We start from the raw sequence: 20,843 nt of genomic DNA on the forward strand, positions 1-20,843 counted from the left end.
AGTCTTGAATGTGAACTTGTCGATTTCATCTGACTGGTACTTTTGTTGGTTTTTTCTCTGTTGTTGCTACCTCCAGAAGAAGATGCGTGTTCATGATGTGACACATTGGTGTAACATTTTACTATCTTACTGGGAACTGTGTACTTGACGAGGGCTTGTTTGATCCATCAAACTCGTGTTGAAATGCGCATAGCGTTCAGCTGTAGCATCCTTCCGGTGCCTAGCTGCCATACCTCCCGAAGGAAGCAAGCGCGCTGGGATACTGCCAGGTTGCCCAAGCCTAGACAGGGGAAGTCGAGTGGCGGAGGTCGGATTCGAACCACGAACCTTCCGGTCAGTAAATTCGTGCTCTGACCACTTGGGCCATCTCGCCCCTTGAAATGCGCACACGCTAGTGGAAACCTTCGCCCTGATGTCGCCAAAAGCAGCATTGCTGCAAAGTTCCTCTGGTTCTAGACAACTGACCGCAGGTGCCGGATGTAGTAGCTCCAGCAGCTAGTTGTTTCGACTCTTGTCAAAATGCCGTCTGCTACTTGTCTGCTGCTGGTTTTGTTTTCCTGATCCTTTCTTTTCATCCGACGTTATGTGGTCCAACGATAGCACATACTGTTTCTTTATATGGACGACTAACTCACTTTGCTGGCTAACACTCCTTTCAAAGAGTGAGAAAACGTTTCAGTGACGGAATATTATCAGCCGAAAACATTCATCTGTACGTTGGAAATGAGAAAAAGACTAACACACAAACAATTACGACATCCAGCGGAAGTGTGGTGAAACGGATATGGGGAGAAAACCTAGAAAATTATCTGACTTCTGTGTTCTGGTCCGGTTGTTCAGTGGTGATCCCATGTTTTTTGCATGTCACCCTTTATAGTCCCAAATATGCCGTACACTCAAGTCCGTCATATGTCGCGCCCTGTGAACCAATAAAAAATTTCGGCCCCTAAGAATCTGCGACGATGATTTGCTCCCTGCCGTCGGTGTTGTAAGTAGTACATAGTTATGTAAAATTATACTCCAAGGTACAACCACAGGAGTGCCCAGTTCCACGCTTGAGTGAGCTCACTTCACGAAGCAAACATAATTTTACATTGAATCAATCATTTAGTAGGACAAACTATCGATCTGATAGACTACGGAAACCAGTTCAGGGTAATGCAACTAGTTATCATGACGATCAACATGAGTTGATAAACGGAACCCTAGTAAGAGCTTATCAGCCCCCAGTACATCGGTCGAGGCCTTTGTTAAACTGAGGAATGACCAAGCAGCTCAGTCCTTTGGTATGTGGGGGGTATACAAAATTATGACTAGGATTTGCAATTTCGAATGGCTGGTGGTTAATGAGATCCTGATGACTACAGTCAGTAAACAGTGTGGTTTCACCGATCGTTCGAGGGAGGGGTTGATTTTAAGTGAATCACACTGTAGGGAAGCATGCACCTAAGGTTTGTGTTAACAATGTTGCGCTTTCTACCGAGCTGATGGGATAGTCCTTTACAATCAAGAAGCAGATATTTCAGAAGTGTCACTTCAGATTCATTCTTGGAACACAAGTCGCGAAACCATTGGGAACGACATAGCTCGTAAGGAACTACTTCAATGGCAACAAAAATGGCACACCAGCAAGCAAACCCTATGTCAGTGTCCGTCAGATATTCCTTGGTATTTTCGATAGTACGAAATGATTAGTGAAGCTCATGATGAGATCCTTATGGTAATGCGTTGTGTGCAAGAAAGCGACACAGATTTCGGTAATGATGGGCGCTGCAAAATTTCAGAAATTAAAAGCATGCTTCAGATCAATTGGAAAATGTTTGGGACCGATTGGGAAGTCATCGTTTCAGAGGGGTTTGGTAAATCCACCGATTGTTTACCAAATCCCTCTGAAACGATGCTTCAGATGTTGGTTGAAAATGCGCGGTCTCGGTGTCTGCAAAGTAAATGTTTACCACTCTTTTCAGAGAGTTTTGGTAAACAATCGGTGGATTTATTGCTTACTTAACCTCTGTAACGATGACCACCCAATCAGTCCCAAACATTTCCCAATCGATTGAGTTTACCACTCATGTTTATTTTGAGGTTCGTGTTCATATGTATATAGAGAGAAATGACGTGCCACAAAAACATGGTTAATTTCGCAAAACTGTAGCCAACTGTGAAACAAATGATGCACATGAAACCACCCCATAACATTTTTGTTAACCACGTGAGACATTAGAGAGATCGCGGGACAGCCAGTGAGAATGATACGCCTACACATCGAGTAAGTTTACACACTGGGTTATGGAGGGTGAAAAAATGAAGATTCCTCACTTTGTCTACTAGCCTGCACAGAGTGATTGGATGATGAATGTGAACGAAAAAGGAATAAAATGTGGCACGAGAACTTAGATTCTTTCAGAGAGGAACATTCGAGAAGCACGGGTTGTGTTGAAACCACGGCTATTCCGGTTGGCAGATTCTCGCGTTTACCACTGAGCTCCGTCGAGATCATGAGAGTGAATGGGAAGATGGTTATTCAGAAAAGCTGGATACTCATACTGATCGGTAATGTTTCTTAACACCGGGTACAGAATGACTTTTCCAATGTCTAATTAACACATTCACCTGCGAATAGCACACCCCTTATCCGTCTGATGAAACAGGGAGCAGTCTGTCCGGTGGAAGTTTTGTCAAGTAATGTGGGAATTTGTAATAGACCACCGCATGAATGTGCTACGGACAGTACGTTTAACTCGACAGGACTGGAACGCAGTTAGTCTCTATATACCAGTGAATGCTTTCCGGAAGGCGAGATTTACGTTACCCAACTTTCATGTAGGCGGCGATCGGGAAGACAGCCTCGAAGTAGATAACTGTTTAGAATACGCAGAGATTCGTTGTATCGATGACGATCTCAGTTAAATGATTGAGGGTAAAATAGCGCCATTTTTTCCATTCTTTTCGCGTTACTTGGGGCTAGTAATCAACACTGTCTTGTCTGGAAAACATGTTTCGCTTCGCCCGGAGAAACACGATAAGTAGGATTAGGAGGACATAACTCCTGGTGACACAAGCACAACACTCAGCATTTTGAAACCGTAATTTCAAGCGCAGCATAATATATGAGCGCATCGTTCAACTAAATTCCATTGTTTGAATTTGTACCGGCCGGTTTGTCCTTTTGCTAACACACAAGTGTCCAAAACTACCTCAAACGTAACGAAACGTTTGTCGTTTCCGTAGATGTCAGTGGTATTGCGTATGGAGCGGATCTGCTCGGGCTGTCAAAATAATGTGTAAGCAGAGTGTTCACCGCAGCGGAAATGAACCATTTCATAGCCGAAAAAAGAGTGCATCTGCCGAGTGGTTCTGCCGTTTAACAAACTCGGCTTATTATTATTTTGCCGCAGGATTTACTGTCAAGACGGACCATAAGCCTTTAACTCGGTCGATGACTGCCCAAGATCCTTCAGGATAATCGGACAGATTGCCGTCAAGGTTTCAAGAATCCAGTGTTAAGAGGCTACGTGTTAGTGGTCAGGGCAATACATCAAGAAGCCCTCTCACTACTCGATCGAGAAACAAACGAACCTCTTGGCGAAAGGGCACGTGCAAATTCAGTTGCGTTATTTGGCCAAGGTGTGGCCGGTCCGGTGTCCCAAGAAGTAATGAAGCTTTCAAGGACCATATGAAAGCCCCAAGCGATGTCATTGAGTCACAAACTGCTTGAGAATGGAACGTTGAGGACTAAAGAGAACGTCCAAAACGGGTTGGAGACTCGGAAAGTGGCGTAAGTATCAATGAAATATCGAAATCGACCGCTCTGTGTGATGCGTCATGATAGTGCGCGTCGGCCTTGACAACTTTTATAATGTTCTAGGGGTATGTTCATTTTAGCTACAACTATACCAAGGTGTTATCGGGTTACTTGGGTCGAATACTCCGAGCAACAGATATAGTGGCCACCAGCTGCCACTCATCTGGAGCCTACAGCTGACGTAGAATCCTGAACTGTAAACTTGGAGTCCTATACAGCTTTGGAAGTTTATGACTACATATGTTCTCTAAAGCGCCACCGAGCCTCTGGTCCAGATGACCTGCCACCCGCACTGTCCTTAGTCAGCACTTTTTTGATCTGTTTGCACTTAGGAAAAGGATACTGTTCCAGATAACTGAGGAGAGTCGGTGCTAGTGCCCATTTTAAAAAAAGGGCTCGTGTTGAGTGTGGTGACCACAGGGTACCAACCGGATCTCTGTCGTAACGAAACTGTTGGCGTCACTTGTGCTTCGTCGCCTTGCAGTGGTTTGTGAAACACTAACTCAAGAGCGTTAAGCGGGATTCCGACCTGATGTTGACCAAATTTTCACACTCTGTCAGGTGCCAGAACAACGCTATACGTAAAAGCGACTCACAGTGATGATGATCACTGGATTTCCGAGACGTATTCGACTCAACTAACCAGTCTGTTTTCCTTGACACGCTTATCCATCAATGAATGCCCCGGACGTCGTGAACCTAAGGAGTTATTTGTATTCTCAGACCTCCGGACGTGTGAGTGTAAATGGAGAGCTCACTAAGAGCTTCCGTACACATTGCGGTGTTCGTCAGCGATGTCCATTCTCTCCATTCCTATTTGACTTCTTGATCGATAATATAATGAGGCGAACGCTGGGAGGTCTTCAAAACGCTGGTATATCCCTGATTTTCAAGGGGTGTGCATGGGAATATAGTAAGGCCGTTTTATTGTATGGCTGTGAGACTTGGCCTATTCGAGCCGCAGAAATTCAGGTGTTTGACAACAGCTGTCTCAGAACTGGGGCTCGTGTGGAGTGATATCGGCGGATCCGTGACGACACAATTAGGAAGCGAGTTTTCATTTATGCAACGGGGAACTCCGTTGAAGAATGTGTCCAGCACCAGAATCTGCGTTGGTTAGGTCATGTATTGCGCATGTCGAACCATCGTTTGCCAAGGAATGTTTCCCTTGCCCAATCCACAGTGGTGGAAGCAGATTGGTGGCCAACCCCTGACTTGGCGGAGGGGTATGAAAGAGATTAAGAAACGTTCTGGTACTGTCTGTGGTACTCTCCTTCCAGGATGATGACTGTGTGATCCCAACTGCACCCGGTTGGAGACGCTGCAAAATACGACTGCTAATCGATATCAATGGCGTTCTTGTCGTCAGTTTCTATTCAGAATGGCTGAATGAGTGTCTGGAAGTGTAGGCACCTCGGAGTGATTGTAGTAAGCTAGCGTTAAGTCCCTTCTCCATCCAACTTTATTTTTTCTTCACAACAAGGCTTTCGAATAAATCACGGTTGTCCATACCTACAGGCAGCGAGTGCGACGGTGCACGCAAACCCCTTAAACGCCAAATTCTGAAGAGCCTAAGGAAAGACCGAGAGTTCTGGTGGACATCGGAAGCACGGGAGATGGCTGTGTCCCAGGAAAGCAACGATCAGTAAAACGGTAAGTGAAGAAGGTGTCTGAATAATTCGCTCGCAAAAGCGTCCACTGAAAAAGTGGGCCGAACTCCTCGAAGACAGCTTGATTGGACTTCTACAGAACAACCTCTGGAGATAGTGCACCTGGGCGAATGGAGTGTAAACCTTAGTCATCCGTCTAAATGAATAAAGTGCAAAACATCTTTACTGAAGCTTGAAAAAGCATCAAAACCGGGAGGTCTGTATCCAGCCCTCAGTCCTTAGTGATCTATCTACCAAAGCCTATTGGTACGATATGGATCGAAGAGAAAGTGTCTGCAGAATGGGGTATGTCCACAGTTATTCTTATCTCCAGAAAGGGTACGCAGACATTGTTTGAAAACTACAATTGCGCCGGTGTGGTAGCTGTGGCATCGAAGGCCCTCTCCGGTCTTACACTTCAAAGTTGACTGAACACAAGGAAAGACTAACCTGTGAAAACTAAGCTGAATTCCGTCTTGCAAGTGGATGCATCGATCACATTTTTACCCTCCGCCAGATTCTGGAACAGCGACACTGCTTCCAGCAGCCAACAATGATTGCGTTTCTTGATCTGAAAGCTGCCTTTGACTCTGTGGACCGTCAGGCACTCTTGCACTGTCTGTGGAGCAAAGGTATCCGCCATAAACTCTTGATCCTCCTTAAGGCGCTGTACATCAACTCCCGCAGACGTGTGAAGATCCACGCTAGGCTCTTGCCTGAGTTCACCACATCAAGTGGTATCAGGCAAGGCTGTCCCTTTTACCTTTCCTCTTCAACTTCGTCGTTGATACGCTTGCGGAAGACTCACTACCAGCCTCTGATTCACGTGGGGTCGAAGTGCTTGTGAGGCTCACAAACATCGAGTACGCAGACGACCCAGCGGTTCTTGTATTTGATGACGTGGTAATGCAGTGATATTAAGTAATCTGACTCGTTCTGCCTGACATGCACTTCACGCCTGCGAGGTGTAAAGTGCTGCTGCAAGACTGGGTGGGCTCGAGCTCCAACCTCATGCTTGCGGATGAGCCGATTGGGGTAGTAGACATATTTGTCTACTTGTGCAGCTGTATCCTGTCGTCTCGCGAAAAGTGATATTTCCATCCGGGTCGGGAACGTCGGGGCAGATTTTGTGAACCTGCGTCACCTGTGGCGTAGGCATGACATCAGCTTATCCGTCAAGGGTCGAGTTTGCAGTGCTGCGGTGCGCTCCATATAACTATATGGGTCAGCAGCCTGACCTCTGCGTGTGGGACGTCAAAAGCTTTGCGGTGTTTTACCATCGATGTCTTCGGAGCATCACCCGAGTCTGATGAAAACACCGGATCAGTAGTGCTGAAGTATGTCGGATGGCTTTCGGGAGAAATAACTCATCCACGATAGATAAATTGTTCACACTGCATAGATTGCGCTGGCTTGGCCACGTACTCCATGTGCCAGTCCACCGACTTCGTCGGACGGCTCTTTCCGCACAACCACACGAAGGGTAGATAGGAGTCAAAGTAGGTCAAGCAAGGACTTGGCAGCGAAGTACGAAAGCCACCACCAGCAAACTTATTTGCGCTGGCCATTGCGGTCTTCCTGGATGAGGATCCCGAGGCATTGTCAGACATGGCCCAGTTGCGCCCTCAGTGGCACTAATGCATCCAAGCTATTGCCTTCAGTCCATAGCTCCCCTCCCAATCTCCGCAGTTGAAAATCCACTGACAACCTATTTATGCATCAATTATATCAGCTACCACCTCCAATGCGCAGCTGTCTACCGCACCTCTTCAAATCATCGATGAACGAACCGGTGGCTACTAGAACCATTGCACGGCAAGTACACAGTTTTTACAGCGGACTGTGATGATGATGACACATCGTGACATTTTAAGGTGTATTTTCACTAGAAGATTACAGGACCGGGTTGGGCCAATCGGTTTTGAGTACATTAGGTATTTTCGGCGTGGCGGACTGAATTGAAAGTTGCTCACTGACGTAATGTACAAACTGCACAATAACTGACTGTTTCGTCTAAAAAAAGACATTTCCAAGACCTCTGACCAATCGTGGTATTGTTTGGATGTTAATTTGGAACTATGAGACCGGATGTTGATATTCAACCAGGTGTTCTGTTCCTAACCCCCCGGTACAGCCTTCTAAAAGCAGTTCACCCTTTTGGGGAGATCTCAGTGGCGCGACGTTGGTGTTTTTCAAATCCACAAATCTTTCTTATTCCTATAGAATCACATGCCTCCACGTTTCGTCACTTCGACTGAATTGTATCTCGCCACTCGAAGCTCATCACAATAATTCACTTACGCAACCTGTTCCTCACACTACTTGATGAAACTCTGCAATTATTCATACCCGTTCTGATGTTTTGGTGTGTTTTGTGATACATAGATTTCGCCGGTGTTTGGCGCTTGTTTTGTTGCTCTAATGAACGTTACTTATTTTATGCAGCTGTTCACTAACCCTACTGACACCATTATTCAACTAGGGTGTTTCTGCTCTCTTCTGTGGAACCATAAGCCATCTCGACAATATGTAGTATTCCCAAGTTTTTGTCTGATCAGTATCGGAAGCCACTTGCACAGTTCCTATCGTTAGGATATGTAGCTTCGCTCGTTCGATTCTGTGTTTCACTCCGAGATATTGTCTGCCAAGTTCGGTTGCGCTTCCTTGCTACCTTCGATCGTCTGACTTTTTGTTCCTGATTATAAAAATACAGCTACTGTTGGTGTACCGGTATTCGGTAATCACCTGACTTCCAATCCGTTCTGGAATGTAACTGCCTCCATGTTCTGCAATTGACGTAATCTTGCCATTACTGTTGACCTTCAGCGCTATAATGGCATGCCCACGAATCTTTTTTAGTGTGCGGTCATGCTGGTATTGCTTTAAGCTTTTTTTGTTTGCGTTTAAACTCTGTCTGCGATTCGTCTTACTCTTTGAAGCAGGTGAATCTTTTTTTAACACACCGTTCGTCGTTCTAGATAACTACTAGGTCTCGCTTACATCCGACCATACGCTGAAGCTGGAATAAGTGGTAAATGACAGGGCCTGGACTGAGAGTAAACTCCAAGAGCGCGGGTAAGGTCGAATGTGTCTGAGAGACCAGTTCCGTTATGTTGTCCCCGCCGCCTACCAGCAGGTTCCACCATACCATCTTTCCCTTGCCTGTAAGCATCTCATATCTCAACCACCGTCCATACGATCCATACATGGTTAGATGTCACTGTACATGCCACATGGCTAAAGCCAATCGGACTGCAGACATCATTCCGGTTGTCTAACATGATCATGGAATCTGTTGCGGTGTCTGATACCAGTCGATGCCATTCTCTCTTAACTCACTCGAGTCGGCTTATTTGCACCAGGCTTTAGAAGTAAGCTCTCGAGGGTCCGTCTGGTACTGAAAAACTGAATTGATCCATAATAGAGTGATTCCTCTGAATATATCGAGATCCATCTGGCATATGGCCCTAATGACTTTTCTCCCCGCTCGGACAACACGGGACTTCCGACTCTATTATGTTAAGCGGTTATATGGCAGTTGGAACAGTGCTGATTTGCCGTCTGACAGTTGCTACCCAAATGGGTGATGAGGGCAGGGGAAGGTCACGCATCTACAGATTCCGAAGCTAGATCATGTACAAAAATTAGGATGAAACGGTTGGGGTTATGATGCACTTCTATGAAGGCTAGGATTTTAGGCATGTGTACTAGGTTTCTCGAATTAGCTCCATTGATGGAAGGAAGTGAGGGTCAGAATAATCAGTTTGTTGAATATTCCTAGTAAGTTTGAAATGTATTTTTCTGACATATTTCGTAATAAGTCAGACATCCCTCGTCTATAGCTTTTAAAGCCTTTTTAAAGACCGGAGATTGAGCTTGCTGATTAACCCAACTCTTGGCACTGGCGACCCGGTTTCTTGACACATCTTTCCCACATATTACGACTTTTCGTGAAAGTGATCTGTATCCATTTGTCACAAGTATTTCTTAGTATGAACTTCCACACTCGGCCTCTTAGCGGCACAGTGTAACGCTGGAGCGAAATGGGCCATACCACCATCGGTTGTCTTTAACTTGCGCTTCTGCGAATGTCTTCACCTGGTCACATTCTCTGCTACCGGCTGTCGCTGCGCCTTCTGGACTGCACACAGGACACTTGTCAATTGTCAGGAGATGTCCAGACATGAAAAGTACATGTGCGGAGATCTACGCGTCCCCAAGGTCAACGTCTGTACTACGCGATCCGGATAGCAGGTGCGTTGGCGGAGCTTACCAAACGCGGCTTATCAACAGCGGATTGGGTGCGAAATCGATCATTGTAGGAATGTCACCATTGACTGGACAGAACGAACAACCGAATGATCATATATATTTGGCCATTTAGCCATCCCGTGTATTTACGCAGAAGCTGTGTATGTATGAAAACACAGCCGTGTCTTGGGTTCTTTGTCTTCCCTTATTGCGTTGTCTGGCAGGCTAAGTTCCGGCGTAACCGATAGATGACCACCCACGATACGACATTCATGTTGCTGCTAGCTTCCAACTTTCCCATCCATCTCGTCGTAAACTACGTAAGCGCACACTTAGTATCGGTACATTGTGTTGTCGGTACATTGTGTTACGCCGACTGGCCCTATAAGCATCCCGCACCACTGTTATTCACGAACGGCGATCACAGGTCGAGATCTAGCAACGGATATTGAGGCTAAACCTCTACAAATCTAACTCAGCGGTGCCAATCCAGGCTTCCAGCTGACCTCCAAGTCACTAACGTCACCCCGGGCTTGGCGAAAGAACCACTGTGTTTGCTAAGCTTCCATTCTGGTTTTCGGGCCGCGTAACCGAGCCAACAAGGCTGTCGCTGCTGCAGTAGTTACCTGAGATTTGGGATGCTGAAGCAGCCAGCCACTGTGTCACTAGTGCAGTGCCTTGGTATTCCAGTGTGCTGGGCGTTCGGATTTGTAATAACTAAGATTCAAATGATGTTCGGTTTGAGCGTCAGCGCATGTGTTGTTAAAGAGGCATCATTAGATTTAAGCAGACATCCACGACCGCTGAGTACGAGTGAGTAAAATGCCTCCAGACTTCCGTACAATATATGATAGCATGTGGGACAAAATTAGCTGTGCGGATTTCTACCAACACAACAAGAACCATTGGGTACTGGTATTCACATTTTGCGTCCGTCCTAACCGGTTGCTGGAAGGTAAAGCTGTGTGTAAGGTATAGGAAGGTGTTGACGCGGTCGATACTAGAGATACACCCATTGGATCGTTTCATGTGTTGCCCTGGCAACAGATGGATCTACTTTTAGTTGATCGAACGAGGTAGATGGGTTTCCCAGATTGCCGGTGGTTGCAGCTGATTACAACCCGTTACTTCACAGATCTTCAATCACAAGATACTTTGCTCCTCAACATGTTCACTGGGTGCCTACCGAGGTGCAGAAACTATCTCGCATTGTGGACTAAAACACGGCCGCCATCTCAGAGTACCACATTTGGCATGCTATTTTGGGCGTTTGGTGTTCGGGAGCCCACACCAAATTGCAACTGGTGCATGTTGTCTGGTGGTCAGACTACAACGCAGCCAGTATCATTGAATCCATAGGATTGTCGCTACTTTCAGCTAGTAGTCCTCTCAGGGTATCTGAAAAACTTGCGACATGTGGTTCTTGGTTTATCTGTTGTCTGCATACCAGAGGATATAAAAACCGCACCACCATTATCTCTCCGGTGCTATCTTGCTCTCACATGATACGAGACTCTTAGTCCACATCCACGTGGTATAGAGGTACTCAGCTTACATGTTTAGACTCATGTGCCGAAAGGCGTGTGTCCTATATCTTCATTCTTACCTCTATATTTGTGTTTCTGGCCATGTGACAGTGTAAATGGTCGTGGACAACTGTTTCCACGACCGAATGTGATCTTCGATTTATATCTTCAAAAGCGGTCACTCTCCCCGTCCTGACAACATGTACACACGCTATTTCCGAAATAAAGACGTGGAAACCATAATTTTGACTAGTTTCGATATATATTTTCGGGGAAGCTTCTGCTCAGGTACTTTATCAGCTCACTGAGGTAAAAAAATCCTCACTTCTATAGTGGATGAAAATCGCCATAGAGATAGCGGTGTTTTTTTGCGCTGTGTAGTCCGGTGCTTTGTGGGAGCTTGCTATTTTTGTTGCTGCCCAAAAATGCTCCGCAGGTCTATTTTTGCCGGCACTGCAGCAGCCGTCTGAGTTACACCAATGCGTCCAAACAGCATCCAGCACAAACTGATAACCCGAAATGGAATCGAACTTGTATGGTTTTAAGTACGTGAATTTTCAGTGACTGTTGAAATGCTAGTCGAGCTTGGCAAATCACCCGTAAATCTTCCGTCTCCGTTTGATAAAACATCATCAGTGCGTCGTTGACGGGGGTGTGGGGTTCAGTTAGTCTGTTCGCGCTTTCATGCATATATTTCGTAAAGAGTGTCTTCAACTCCCTAACGTGTTCTGAATTCTCAGTGTAATTTCTTGTGTTAACTGAAGTCAACCATTGCCTTAACTTAGGGAATAAGTGCACAGCTACCTTACTCTCACTTGCAACTAGGATCTATCACAACTACCTTCCCGAACCCACATATATAGTCATATGAACTAAGACCCCTACCCGTGGGATGTGGGTGAGTGCTTATTTTTGTGCCGCTCCACCCTCGTCCAGCAACATGGAGAGTGACCTCGAAAGCCGATTACAATCGTCGGTAGACCAAGGTAGTATATTGCTCACTTCTCTTCAACATCCGATGCCATTGGGAATCGCTTATACCGAAGGATACCGCGATTATCCGTTTATTTAAACCTTGAGTTGATTTTTGTGTTGCCTATTCGATTACACTGTGGAAAAAACGTCTGAGTTTTCCACTCATCTCATTTATTCAGCAACGGAACAATTTATTGCACTCACTTAGCTATGAAGGCGTTGCCAGAGCTGAGAAACGAATATATGGTTCATTAACGGGGCCAGGACGTGTGCATAGCTCATCCGTGTAGCTGAGAGACCTTCCAGAAATGCACCTTCCATATACTGACACGAAGTAATTTGCGGCAAAATTCTGTTTTTCTACCACACTCATGGTAATCGCTGCATCGATTTTGTAAAAAAACCACGTTAAACAGTTTTCCCTGTTCCCCGTTATTGTACTTTTTAGCTGCGACGAACGAAATTTCGATCCGTGTCGGTTTTCAGGCCCGGTCGCCAAATACCCGTTCCGGGACCACAACGCCCCACAGTTTGAGCAAATCATTGCGCTTTGCAGTGATGTTGCCGAGTTTTTGGATTCAGACAAACGAAACGTTGTGGTCATCAACTGCAAAGCCGGCAAAGTAAGCTTCCACCATTTAGTTGAGTCTAGCCGCTTTTTTGTCGGTGCAGGGCGAAAAGTTGTAGTCTCTTCAATATGCATCCCCTCAACAAGCAATAAACTGGGGGTTTTCGAGAAGGAAGATTTTTCGGAAGATTTTTTATAATCTGCTGTAAGCTGACGAATATCTTTACCAGTGTGCTATAACCATTCACATGGTGACACTGTAACCGGTTAACCCTAGGACAGTGGTCCCTCGAACTTTTTTGCACCCTTCCTGTCTGTGATCAGCTCTACTGGTGATGTCTCCTTCGAAAGCTGAACGCTAGTAAGCAAGTTTGTTTAGTTGTTTATCCGTCTCTCTGTTTGAAGCAATTGAGCGGGCCAGGCTAATATCATCATGCGATATTAGGTATAGCGGACGCCTTGTAAGGTACCTTTAATGCAGAATAGCTTTACACTACTAGATCACGTTTCGTTATGACCCACGGTTCATCATCATCGACGGCATGAAATCAGTGTTCCACACCGATGCTTCATTGCCGTATGACCCACGGTTGCTATTCTATGTTGGAATATAGGGTGTCTCGTGGGTTGAATATGCTGCGTACCGAACCTATCAACTGTGTTGAAAAGGGTTCAGCTGTAGCACCCCTTCGGTGCGTAACTACCATGCCACCAGAAGAAAGCACGTGGGTTGGGATACTGCCAGGTTGCCCAAGCCTAGAAAAGGGAAGTTGAGAGGCAGAGATTGGGTTCGAACCGCGGAACTCCCGGCCAGTACGTTCGCACTCTAACAACCGAGCCATCCCGTCCCCACACAGCTAATGGGATTCCTGGCAGATAAACACTCCTTCGTTATGCATCCATGTGAAGTCCGAACGATGTGTTTTCTTCCCGCACACGATGTCGTGCTCAGCGCATTCATTCAGTGACTACTGCAATTACAAGCTAACCTAGCTTGGTATCATCATCAATGCAGTACTAAATGAATGCATTGTCACCAGCAAAAACGGTTGGGGTGTATTTGCTACGTGATACACACCCTCCTAATCAGTATGCACGAGTAATTTCAAAATGTTGGCGACTCTGCACATTTTCGGCTTTCGTATTGCTTTCCCACAACTTTTGTTTAACAGTTCTAACGAGGATGTGGTTAGCTTCCGCATCCACGCCTATGTTACGACTCGAACGGCCCTTGATTGTGTATACCTGTTTTACTAAGTACCCATAATACGTTCGCTCATTTCCTATTCAGTTATCCGTGTTTCACAAATAATCATATTTTTTCTGTGACCATGGCCTTAATCGAATTCCTGCATTCCTCTTCAATTCGCCTATTCCAGGGACGTACTGGTGTAATGGTTTGTGGTTGCTTGCTTCACCTTGGTCTAGCTTCCTGTGCTACCGATGCCTTGAAACTGTACGGGGAAAAGCGAACGGATAATGGGAAAGGTGTGACTATTCCCAGTCAACGTCGATATGTGCAATACTACGACACATTGTTGAGCGAAAACTTGGTCTACAGGCGAATACCATTATACCTAAAGGAAATCCGGATTAGCGGGCTTCGCACGCAACCAGGTAACACAATCCCGCGTTCTTCTTTATTCATATTTGATGTACTTCGGTGCAGTTGTGTCCGACTTACCTGCGGTTTTTCTTACTAGGTGTTGTGTTAATCGGTCCATGCACGGTATTATTGATGTTGAATCAGAGCTCGTGCTTGTTGCTGTTTTCAGTCGTTTCCTGGTTAGCGAAGAGGATCGAAAATTGTATTACTGTTTGAATCTCGTGCAGTAGCTTACATTTCAGGTCAAGTTGTTCTAATCCTGGATCAGGACTTCTACACATTTTATATGCCGTGCTGCGTAAGTACGAGTTACACATGACCACTTAAAGACACACTGCTTATTTTTAATGACTATTTGCTGACGGTTCCGTTAATGTCTCCAACTGTTCACTTAACGTCCGATCAGCCATACCGTTCACTGTATAGAGTTAAGTGTAAGGTAATGGTGGACATCAATCCTCTCCACTCAACTTGAGTAGCTTATGCGTAAGCGTCTGGTTTCAGATGTCCACAGGACGTCAGGTACTCCCAAGCGGTGGTGTTTGTAGCCTTCCACAAGGTGCGGTTCACTTCACGAGAAGCATGGAATTACTGTAACTACCAGGATGAAACAACGATGGTTTTCGCATACCGTTCTTGCACCATCCTTGAAATTGGGGATTACTTTTGGTGTGTACTCAGTTCAGTTAATATCCAATCATCGTTTCTTATGGCCCACAATAGGCTTGTACTCAAGGCTTCATCACCTTTGGAAGTGCGAGATACATACGGTCTATCACTGTTCCTAAAGAAGGATTATCAGTAATATTTTTCTCAGGATTACGTAATCTAAAGTTTGTGTTGCTGCAGCTCAGCTGAATTGCCCTTCAGAATCCTACATCCACTGCTTTGTACAGCTTTTCCGAACATGAATAACGATTCTGTCTACTTTGAAGATGGTTTACTAATACCTGTCTCTTTATGGTTGATTCACCTTAAAATATACTGTAACTATTTTCCGCCTCTACCTCCAGGGCAGTCGCTGAACGCCAGCGCCCTATATCCTTCCCGAGATTATTGCAGTAGGCAAGGAATTGGATGACTAGTACGGTTTCTCCTGTCAGTAAGAGTCGCTGTTTGTGACAGCATTCAGTATTCATTGGGTAGACTGGAATGCCTTTTCAGATAAGCTTAAAAGCTCACAATGTGGTCTCTTCCAGCCTTCGCATTCACATATGACCATCCTGGCCATTTCTCAATAATCTTAGTTGGTTTTCAGCCAACTATGTCCGTTAATTCCAATCTGCAGAGTTAATTTGTACCTGGTTGGAGACACTACAGGATATGACTGCCAACCGATGTCAGTGGCGTTCTTGTTGTCAGTTTCTATCCAGATTGCCTGAGTGAGCGTCTGTAGGTATAGGCACCTCGGAATGATTGTGGTGAGCTAGCACCAAGTCCCTTCCCCGCCCCCTTTACTCTTTTCTTTACAATAAGGCTTTCAAATAAATCATGGTTGTACGACAGTGAAGCATCGGTGTTGAACACTTATGTCATGCTGTCGATGATGATGATGAATTTGTACGTGTCGGATTGAATGAATTTGTGTCGGCCTGGTTGACCTCGGAAGAACGGCAGTGCATACCTCCACATAGGAATGATAAGCACCAATTTCAGAATGATCGACACCCTGGATTGATGCCCTCCGCCTGCAACTAACGGGCACAGGATCTAGCTGGTTCGCAGTTGGTGGGCTGTAGTAGCTTGGCGTGCGCTCCTTCAAACGCTCGCCTGTTTAGACGCATAAATCCAGATGCGCCCAGCGTACGCCGCTGGAGTGACTGTGAATTATACAAATCTGGAAAACACCTGCAACGGACTTAGGGTTGATGTAAGCCAATAGGCTAACCACATTCCTTAGAAAAATGTTCCTCTATAGAGGACCAGTGGATCAAAAAGCACTAGCGTCTTTTTGATAGAGACCCCGCGTCGTTAACCATGTGGTAATCTCTTGGTTGCAGATGGATGCTGATTTTTCAGAGATAATTTTCCTACAGCCAGTCGCTTTTGCTTACATGATTAAGTTTTTGTAAGATATGTATGATAGTTTTTATAAAAGCGAGCGCAGTTGCTCGCGACTGTATCGGTTGAATGCTTGTGATTGCTGGTTTCACAATTCAGGATGGCTACAAACTTGGAGCATAATCGCGCACTCAGTGTGAATTTGGTTTGGTAGTCCGCACTCAACTCTCTCGTTACGTAGTCTCTTCAGTCCATTTGTATTATTTGCTCAGGTTCTATTGTCGATGTCAAGCTGCAGACATACCCTGCCACTGACGAACATTGTTTGTGTACCTGTCAAACCAAGCTCTCCGATCATCATTCTCCGCGTGGCCTGGCCCCAAAAACGGGCTATTTCGGTGGCCTAACTTCCAAGCACAAGCCTGCGGACACTTCCAATTCTCCGGCTAATTCGTGTTCTAGTCTCAACTCCGCTCTAGGGCGTGAAACAGTGACCTTCCACAGTGAGCCAACCCTGCGCCCAATCTGTGGTTTTGGATCAGGACCTTTGATGACGATCAGCACTTTAACCTCTCTCCCTGTCTACCATGATCCGGTTACTATTTGTGCTGACAAGCGAATATGTTTGATTGGTGATATACGGGTCAAGGTCGGCCTCAGACAGCCTGTGCGCAATAGGGTAAGTCCACGGTGTTGTCACTCCGCTATCAAAGATTCTTCTGGTTTGTTCTCTCCCTCCATATTTATTGGTTATAAGGTCTGTTATAAATTCTTGACCGAGATGACTTATACTTTAACCTTCGCCTATGGTTTGTTAGATTCAATATTCGAAACCTGCATGTTGAACATCATTTAGTTTGTTCCCAGAGATGCATTGTTCGTTTGTGCACGAATTCAGTATTTATTTCCATTCCGTTGACTTGCATTCCGTTCCGCTCTGTGATACGCAAAGGTGATCAATGCACGTACAGGATGTATTGTTGCTTTCTGGGTTCGCATTACTTCCACTATTATTGTCATCGGGTCATTGGCTCCGGTTAGGGCATCTCAAGTAATCTCTACTAAAAGCTGAACTGTAGGTCAGAATTTTAAATAGAAACGAATCCATTTCCCTGTCCTGAGTATCCTACATCATTGCAGATGTTCGTTCACCTGTCCTTATCCACAGAGCTTTCCCTTTAACTGGTCCACTGCGGTCCGTCCATGTCAAAGTCCTCTAACCATTGTTCCATATCTAAACGACCTCCCAGCAATATAAACCAAATCACTCCATTACTAATTTCAGTATATCTAATGGGTGTTGCGGCTTTCCACGTCCGTACTCCCTATCCAGTTGGACAAGAGACATTTGTTGTTGAAACTTCTATTTCCCTTTTCTGTCTCTGTTATGTCTCCGAAATACGTATATAAAATCGCACTCACTCAGGGTGGAAGTGTTGGATCTCGAGATGGTTCAGTGATTAAGGCACGAACTTACCTTTGACCGGAAGGTTCGTGGTTCGAACTCGGCCCGTGTATGTCGACGGCTCTTGTTTAAGCTTGGGCAACTTGGCAGTATCTTGGTCCTCGTACATGCCAGCTGAGCACCGAAAGGATGTCATAACTGAACGAAACAGCCTTCTGTGTGCCGTATGATTGTCTGGTTCATTTGAGATCAATGCAGTTCGGTGCAGTAAATGGTCTTTCTTCGTGTTGGAATACGTCTTGATAGAATGAAGTTCCGAACGGATGTTATTGGTGGTGGTTCATATAACTGTCCAAGTTGAATAGCTATACCAGGAAGAAGCACATTTCTGTAGTGGATTTGGACCGGATTCTCTGCTGATAAACAACTGACTAACTGAAATCGTTTCGAACACCTTTCNTTTCGGAAGACCACGTAGTACACAATAGCTAACCAGACGGCAGTTTTTAGATTAGCGGGATAGACAATCGCATTCAAGAAACGCCTGTTCCAGCAGGTGAACAATCCCGTTATTGTTGATCTGCGCTATGATAGCACTTTGGAGTTACAATTAATAGTAGTACAAACCCGATTACCAACACCGTCTCATTTTACGTATGCATTTGGACACCCGGGCAATCACTGTCCATTTTTCTACGAAATAAGTCAGCCTCAGAAAGCCCCCTCTTCTCAATTGGTTCGTTCTGCAGATCTCTAAGGTATTTAATGCTTATGAATTTGGGTTGATATAACGGATGCCTCCCTACTGGATTTTCTGTGATCTTCAGAATCTTTGTCGTTTGTGGTTCAATACCTTTTTCGTGGCTTCTTCCACGAATTCGCGGAGAAATACCATACAAAGGGAGGATGATAATGAAAATGGGACTGCTACTACTTCCATTCCAAACTCCAGCGCACCTGACTACCTAACGAAATTAAGTGCTCTTCACCTCCAAAACAAGTTGGACTCCGCTCCAACAAAGTACACTGCAGCAACCGGAAACTGCCCAATCGAATCTGGCAACTCTCCGGGTCATGCCACATGTGGTTTGCATTCTGGTCCTGCTGCATCGTGTGAGGTTAGTGTCGGTTGCAATTTCGCTACAGCAGTCTTGGAGCACCGTATTTATTTCATCCACGTGAACGACTCAAAATACTCGTATGGTTTGGTAGCAATATCCGTGTTCAAAATTATACTTACAGATCTATAGCCATAACGGTTTATTTATAGTAAAGTCTATTGTGAAAGGAATAAAGGAAATGAACCTTTTGTCTCCACTATCTGTTCACCACCCATTGTGGTGACTCATGGGCCACATCGTTTATTGACAGCGCACACTTTTCGTGATCTCATTCATGCTCTTCTCGAAGTCACGTTAGCCATGTTCGTTCCAATGAGCGGACGATAACCGGACATGCGTAGCACAACCATATACCGAATACCTGTGCAGTGACATTTGTATGGGTAACCAACCGATCAAGGACTTTGATTGGGGCGTTCGGACCACTCATCTGTCCGCGTAATTCAACTCTCTCACTGTGGTTCTTATGCATCTGTTTCGGGGTCTAGGTGACCCTTTGAGTCGGCATATTAGTGAGAGACGAGGGTTAACACTAACTGTCACAATAAGCGGCACTGTTGGTGAAAAATAGACATGTGGAGGGGGAGGTGACATGTCATTGACCTGTCTCAGTGAGAAATGTACATGCATAGTGCGGTCAGATAGCTCGAGGCGGGAACTGTATCCGTCGATGGACCACTAGTGTTTAAAACAGTTCTTGATACCCACGGCACTTGATGTCACTGGCTTTTTCGATTTTCTGTGATTCTCTAATTAGTGTAATAATTACTGGCAAGCATACACTCCCGTCGTTAAGCGATACTAAGCGTTTCCAGCTAACGTGCGCATTATACGGTTGTCACCCGCCCCAGAAATAATATCCACAAATACTGCGGTCGTAAACTTGGGTTTGTGCGAATACGTCAGTAATCAAAGTGGTGATTTACATTTTGTTTACATTTTTGGTTATGTCCCCTGGGCTCATACTATTACTAACGGGTCCTAATATCACAATTTATCAACGAATAATAGGATGTTCGACTGATGTGTTTACCCGGTGAGTCCGTGGAGCAGGCCATCCACCTAAAATGCACCGAACGCATTCTTGATTTTTCGGTTGGTTTGGGCGACCCGGCAATATTCCGCTCGCTCTGCTCCTTTCCTCTGGTGAAGCGATGAGACTTGATGAATTCGACAGATTCCGTTCGACTCGTGTTTTCATGTTTGAAAGAAGCAGAACGTGGGAGCAGTACTTGAATTGCTGGCCAGGGTCATTCAATCCTTCGCGCATGTAGTCCTGTTGCGGGATGTTCGTATTCGTGCACAGATGGTGGTAGCCATAATACAAATCAGAAGGTGTATGTGCACTAATAGAAGTTTTTAGCATGGTTGCGATACGTATAAAAGTAAATACAGTGCGAGAATGGGAGCAAGTCAAAAGGGAACTTATCGTATATGAGGAGTCCCTTGTGGAAGTCCGGACGCTGGGAACGTGTTTTTCTCCGCAGTTAGACTGCTACACGTACTCCATGGTTGTCCGTGAACTTGTGGAGAGGTTGACGTCCTGCTCCCTGCGCGCGCGCGAGTCTGTGTGTCCTGACTGGGTTCGGTTTCCCTTTATGTAGGTCCCAGTGCCTATACGTGGGGCGTCGGCACATGAGTGGTTGCTACGCTGACTAGACGGTGCAGACAATCGATGTCCGATGAGTCAGCTTAATGCGACGTGTTTGTGCGTATGAGGAAAAAGACAAGCCTCGCGATCCAGTGAGCGACTGTGAGTTGAACAGTCAAGTATGTGAGTGACCGGGTCGCTACAACTACTCGCCCTCCAGCGAAAGAGAAAAATAGGTGCGGGAGGCATTCAACAGCATTGAGTGAGCATGGTCGAATCGGTAGTCCGAAGTGGGAAAGGTACCGATGTGTGAGTGAGTATGGCGAAGTATCTTTGAACGTTGAC

At 45.6% G+C, this 20,843-nt stretch overlaps 1 protein-coding gene across 1 annotated transcript in view; it reads left to right on the top strand.

Annotated features, from left to right (window-relative positions):
• Positions 1-7,299: 7,299 nt before the first annotated feature.
• T265_07686 (hypothetical protein) overlaps positions 7,300-20,843 on the top strand; it is a gene marked incomplete at both ends in the record, with an annotated part of 16,357 nt that continues 2,813 nt past the window's right edge. The window contains 5 exons of the mRNA XM_009173265.1: positions 7,300-7,388; positions 12,655-12,829; positions 14,154-14,391; positions 16,654-17,060; positions 18,614-18,904. Of these exons, the coding sequence (XP_009171529.1) occupies positions 7,300-7,388; positions 12,655-12,829; positions 14,154-14,391; positions 16,654-17,060; positions 18,614-18,904 (1,200 nt within the window). The remainder of the gene's footprint in view (positions 7,389-12,654; positions 12,830-14,153; positions 14,392-16,653; positions 17,061-18,613; positions 18,905-20,843) is intronic.

The sequence above is a fragment of the Opisthorchis viverrini genome, assembly GCF_000715545.1.
Source record: "Opisthorchis viverrini unplaced genomic scaffold opera_v5_180, whole genome shotgun sequence".
In the NCBI taxonomy this organism is placed as follows: domain Eukaryota; kingdom Metazoa; phylum Platyhelminthes; class Trematoda; order Opisthorchiida; family Opisthorchiidae; genus Opisthorchis; species Opisthorchis viverrini.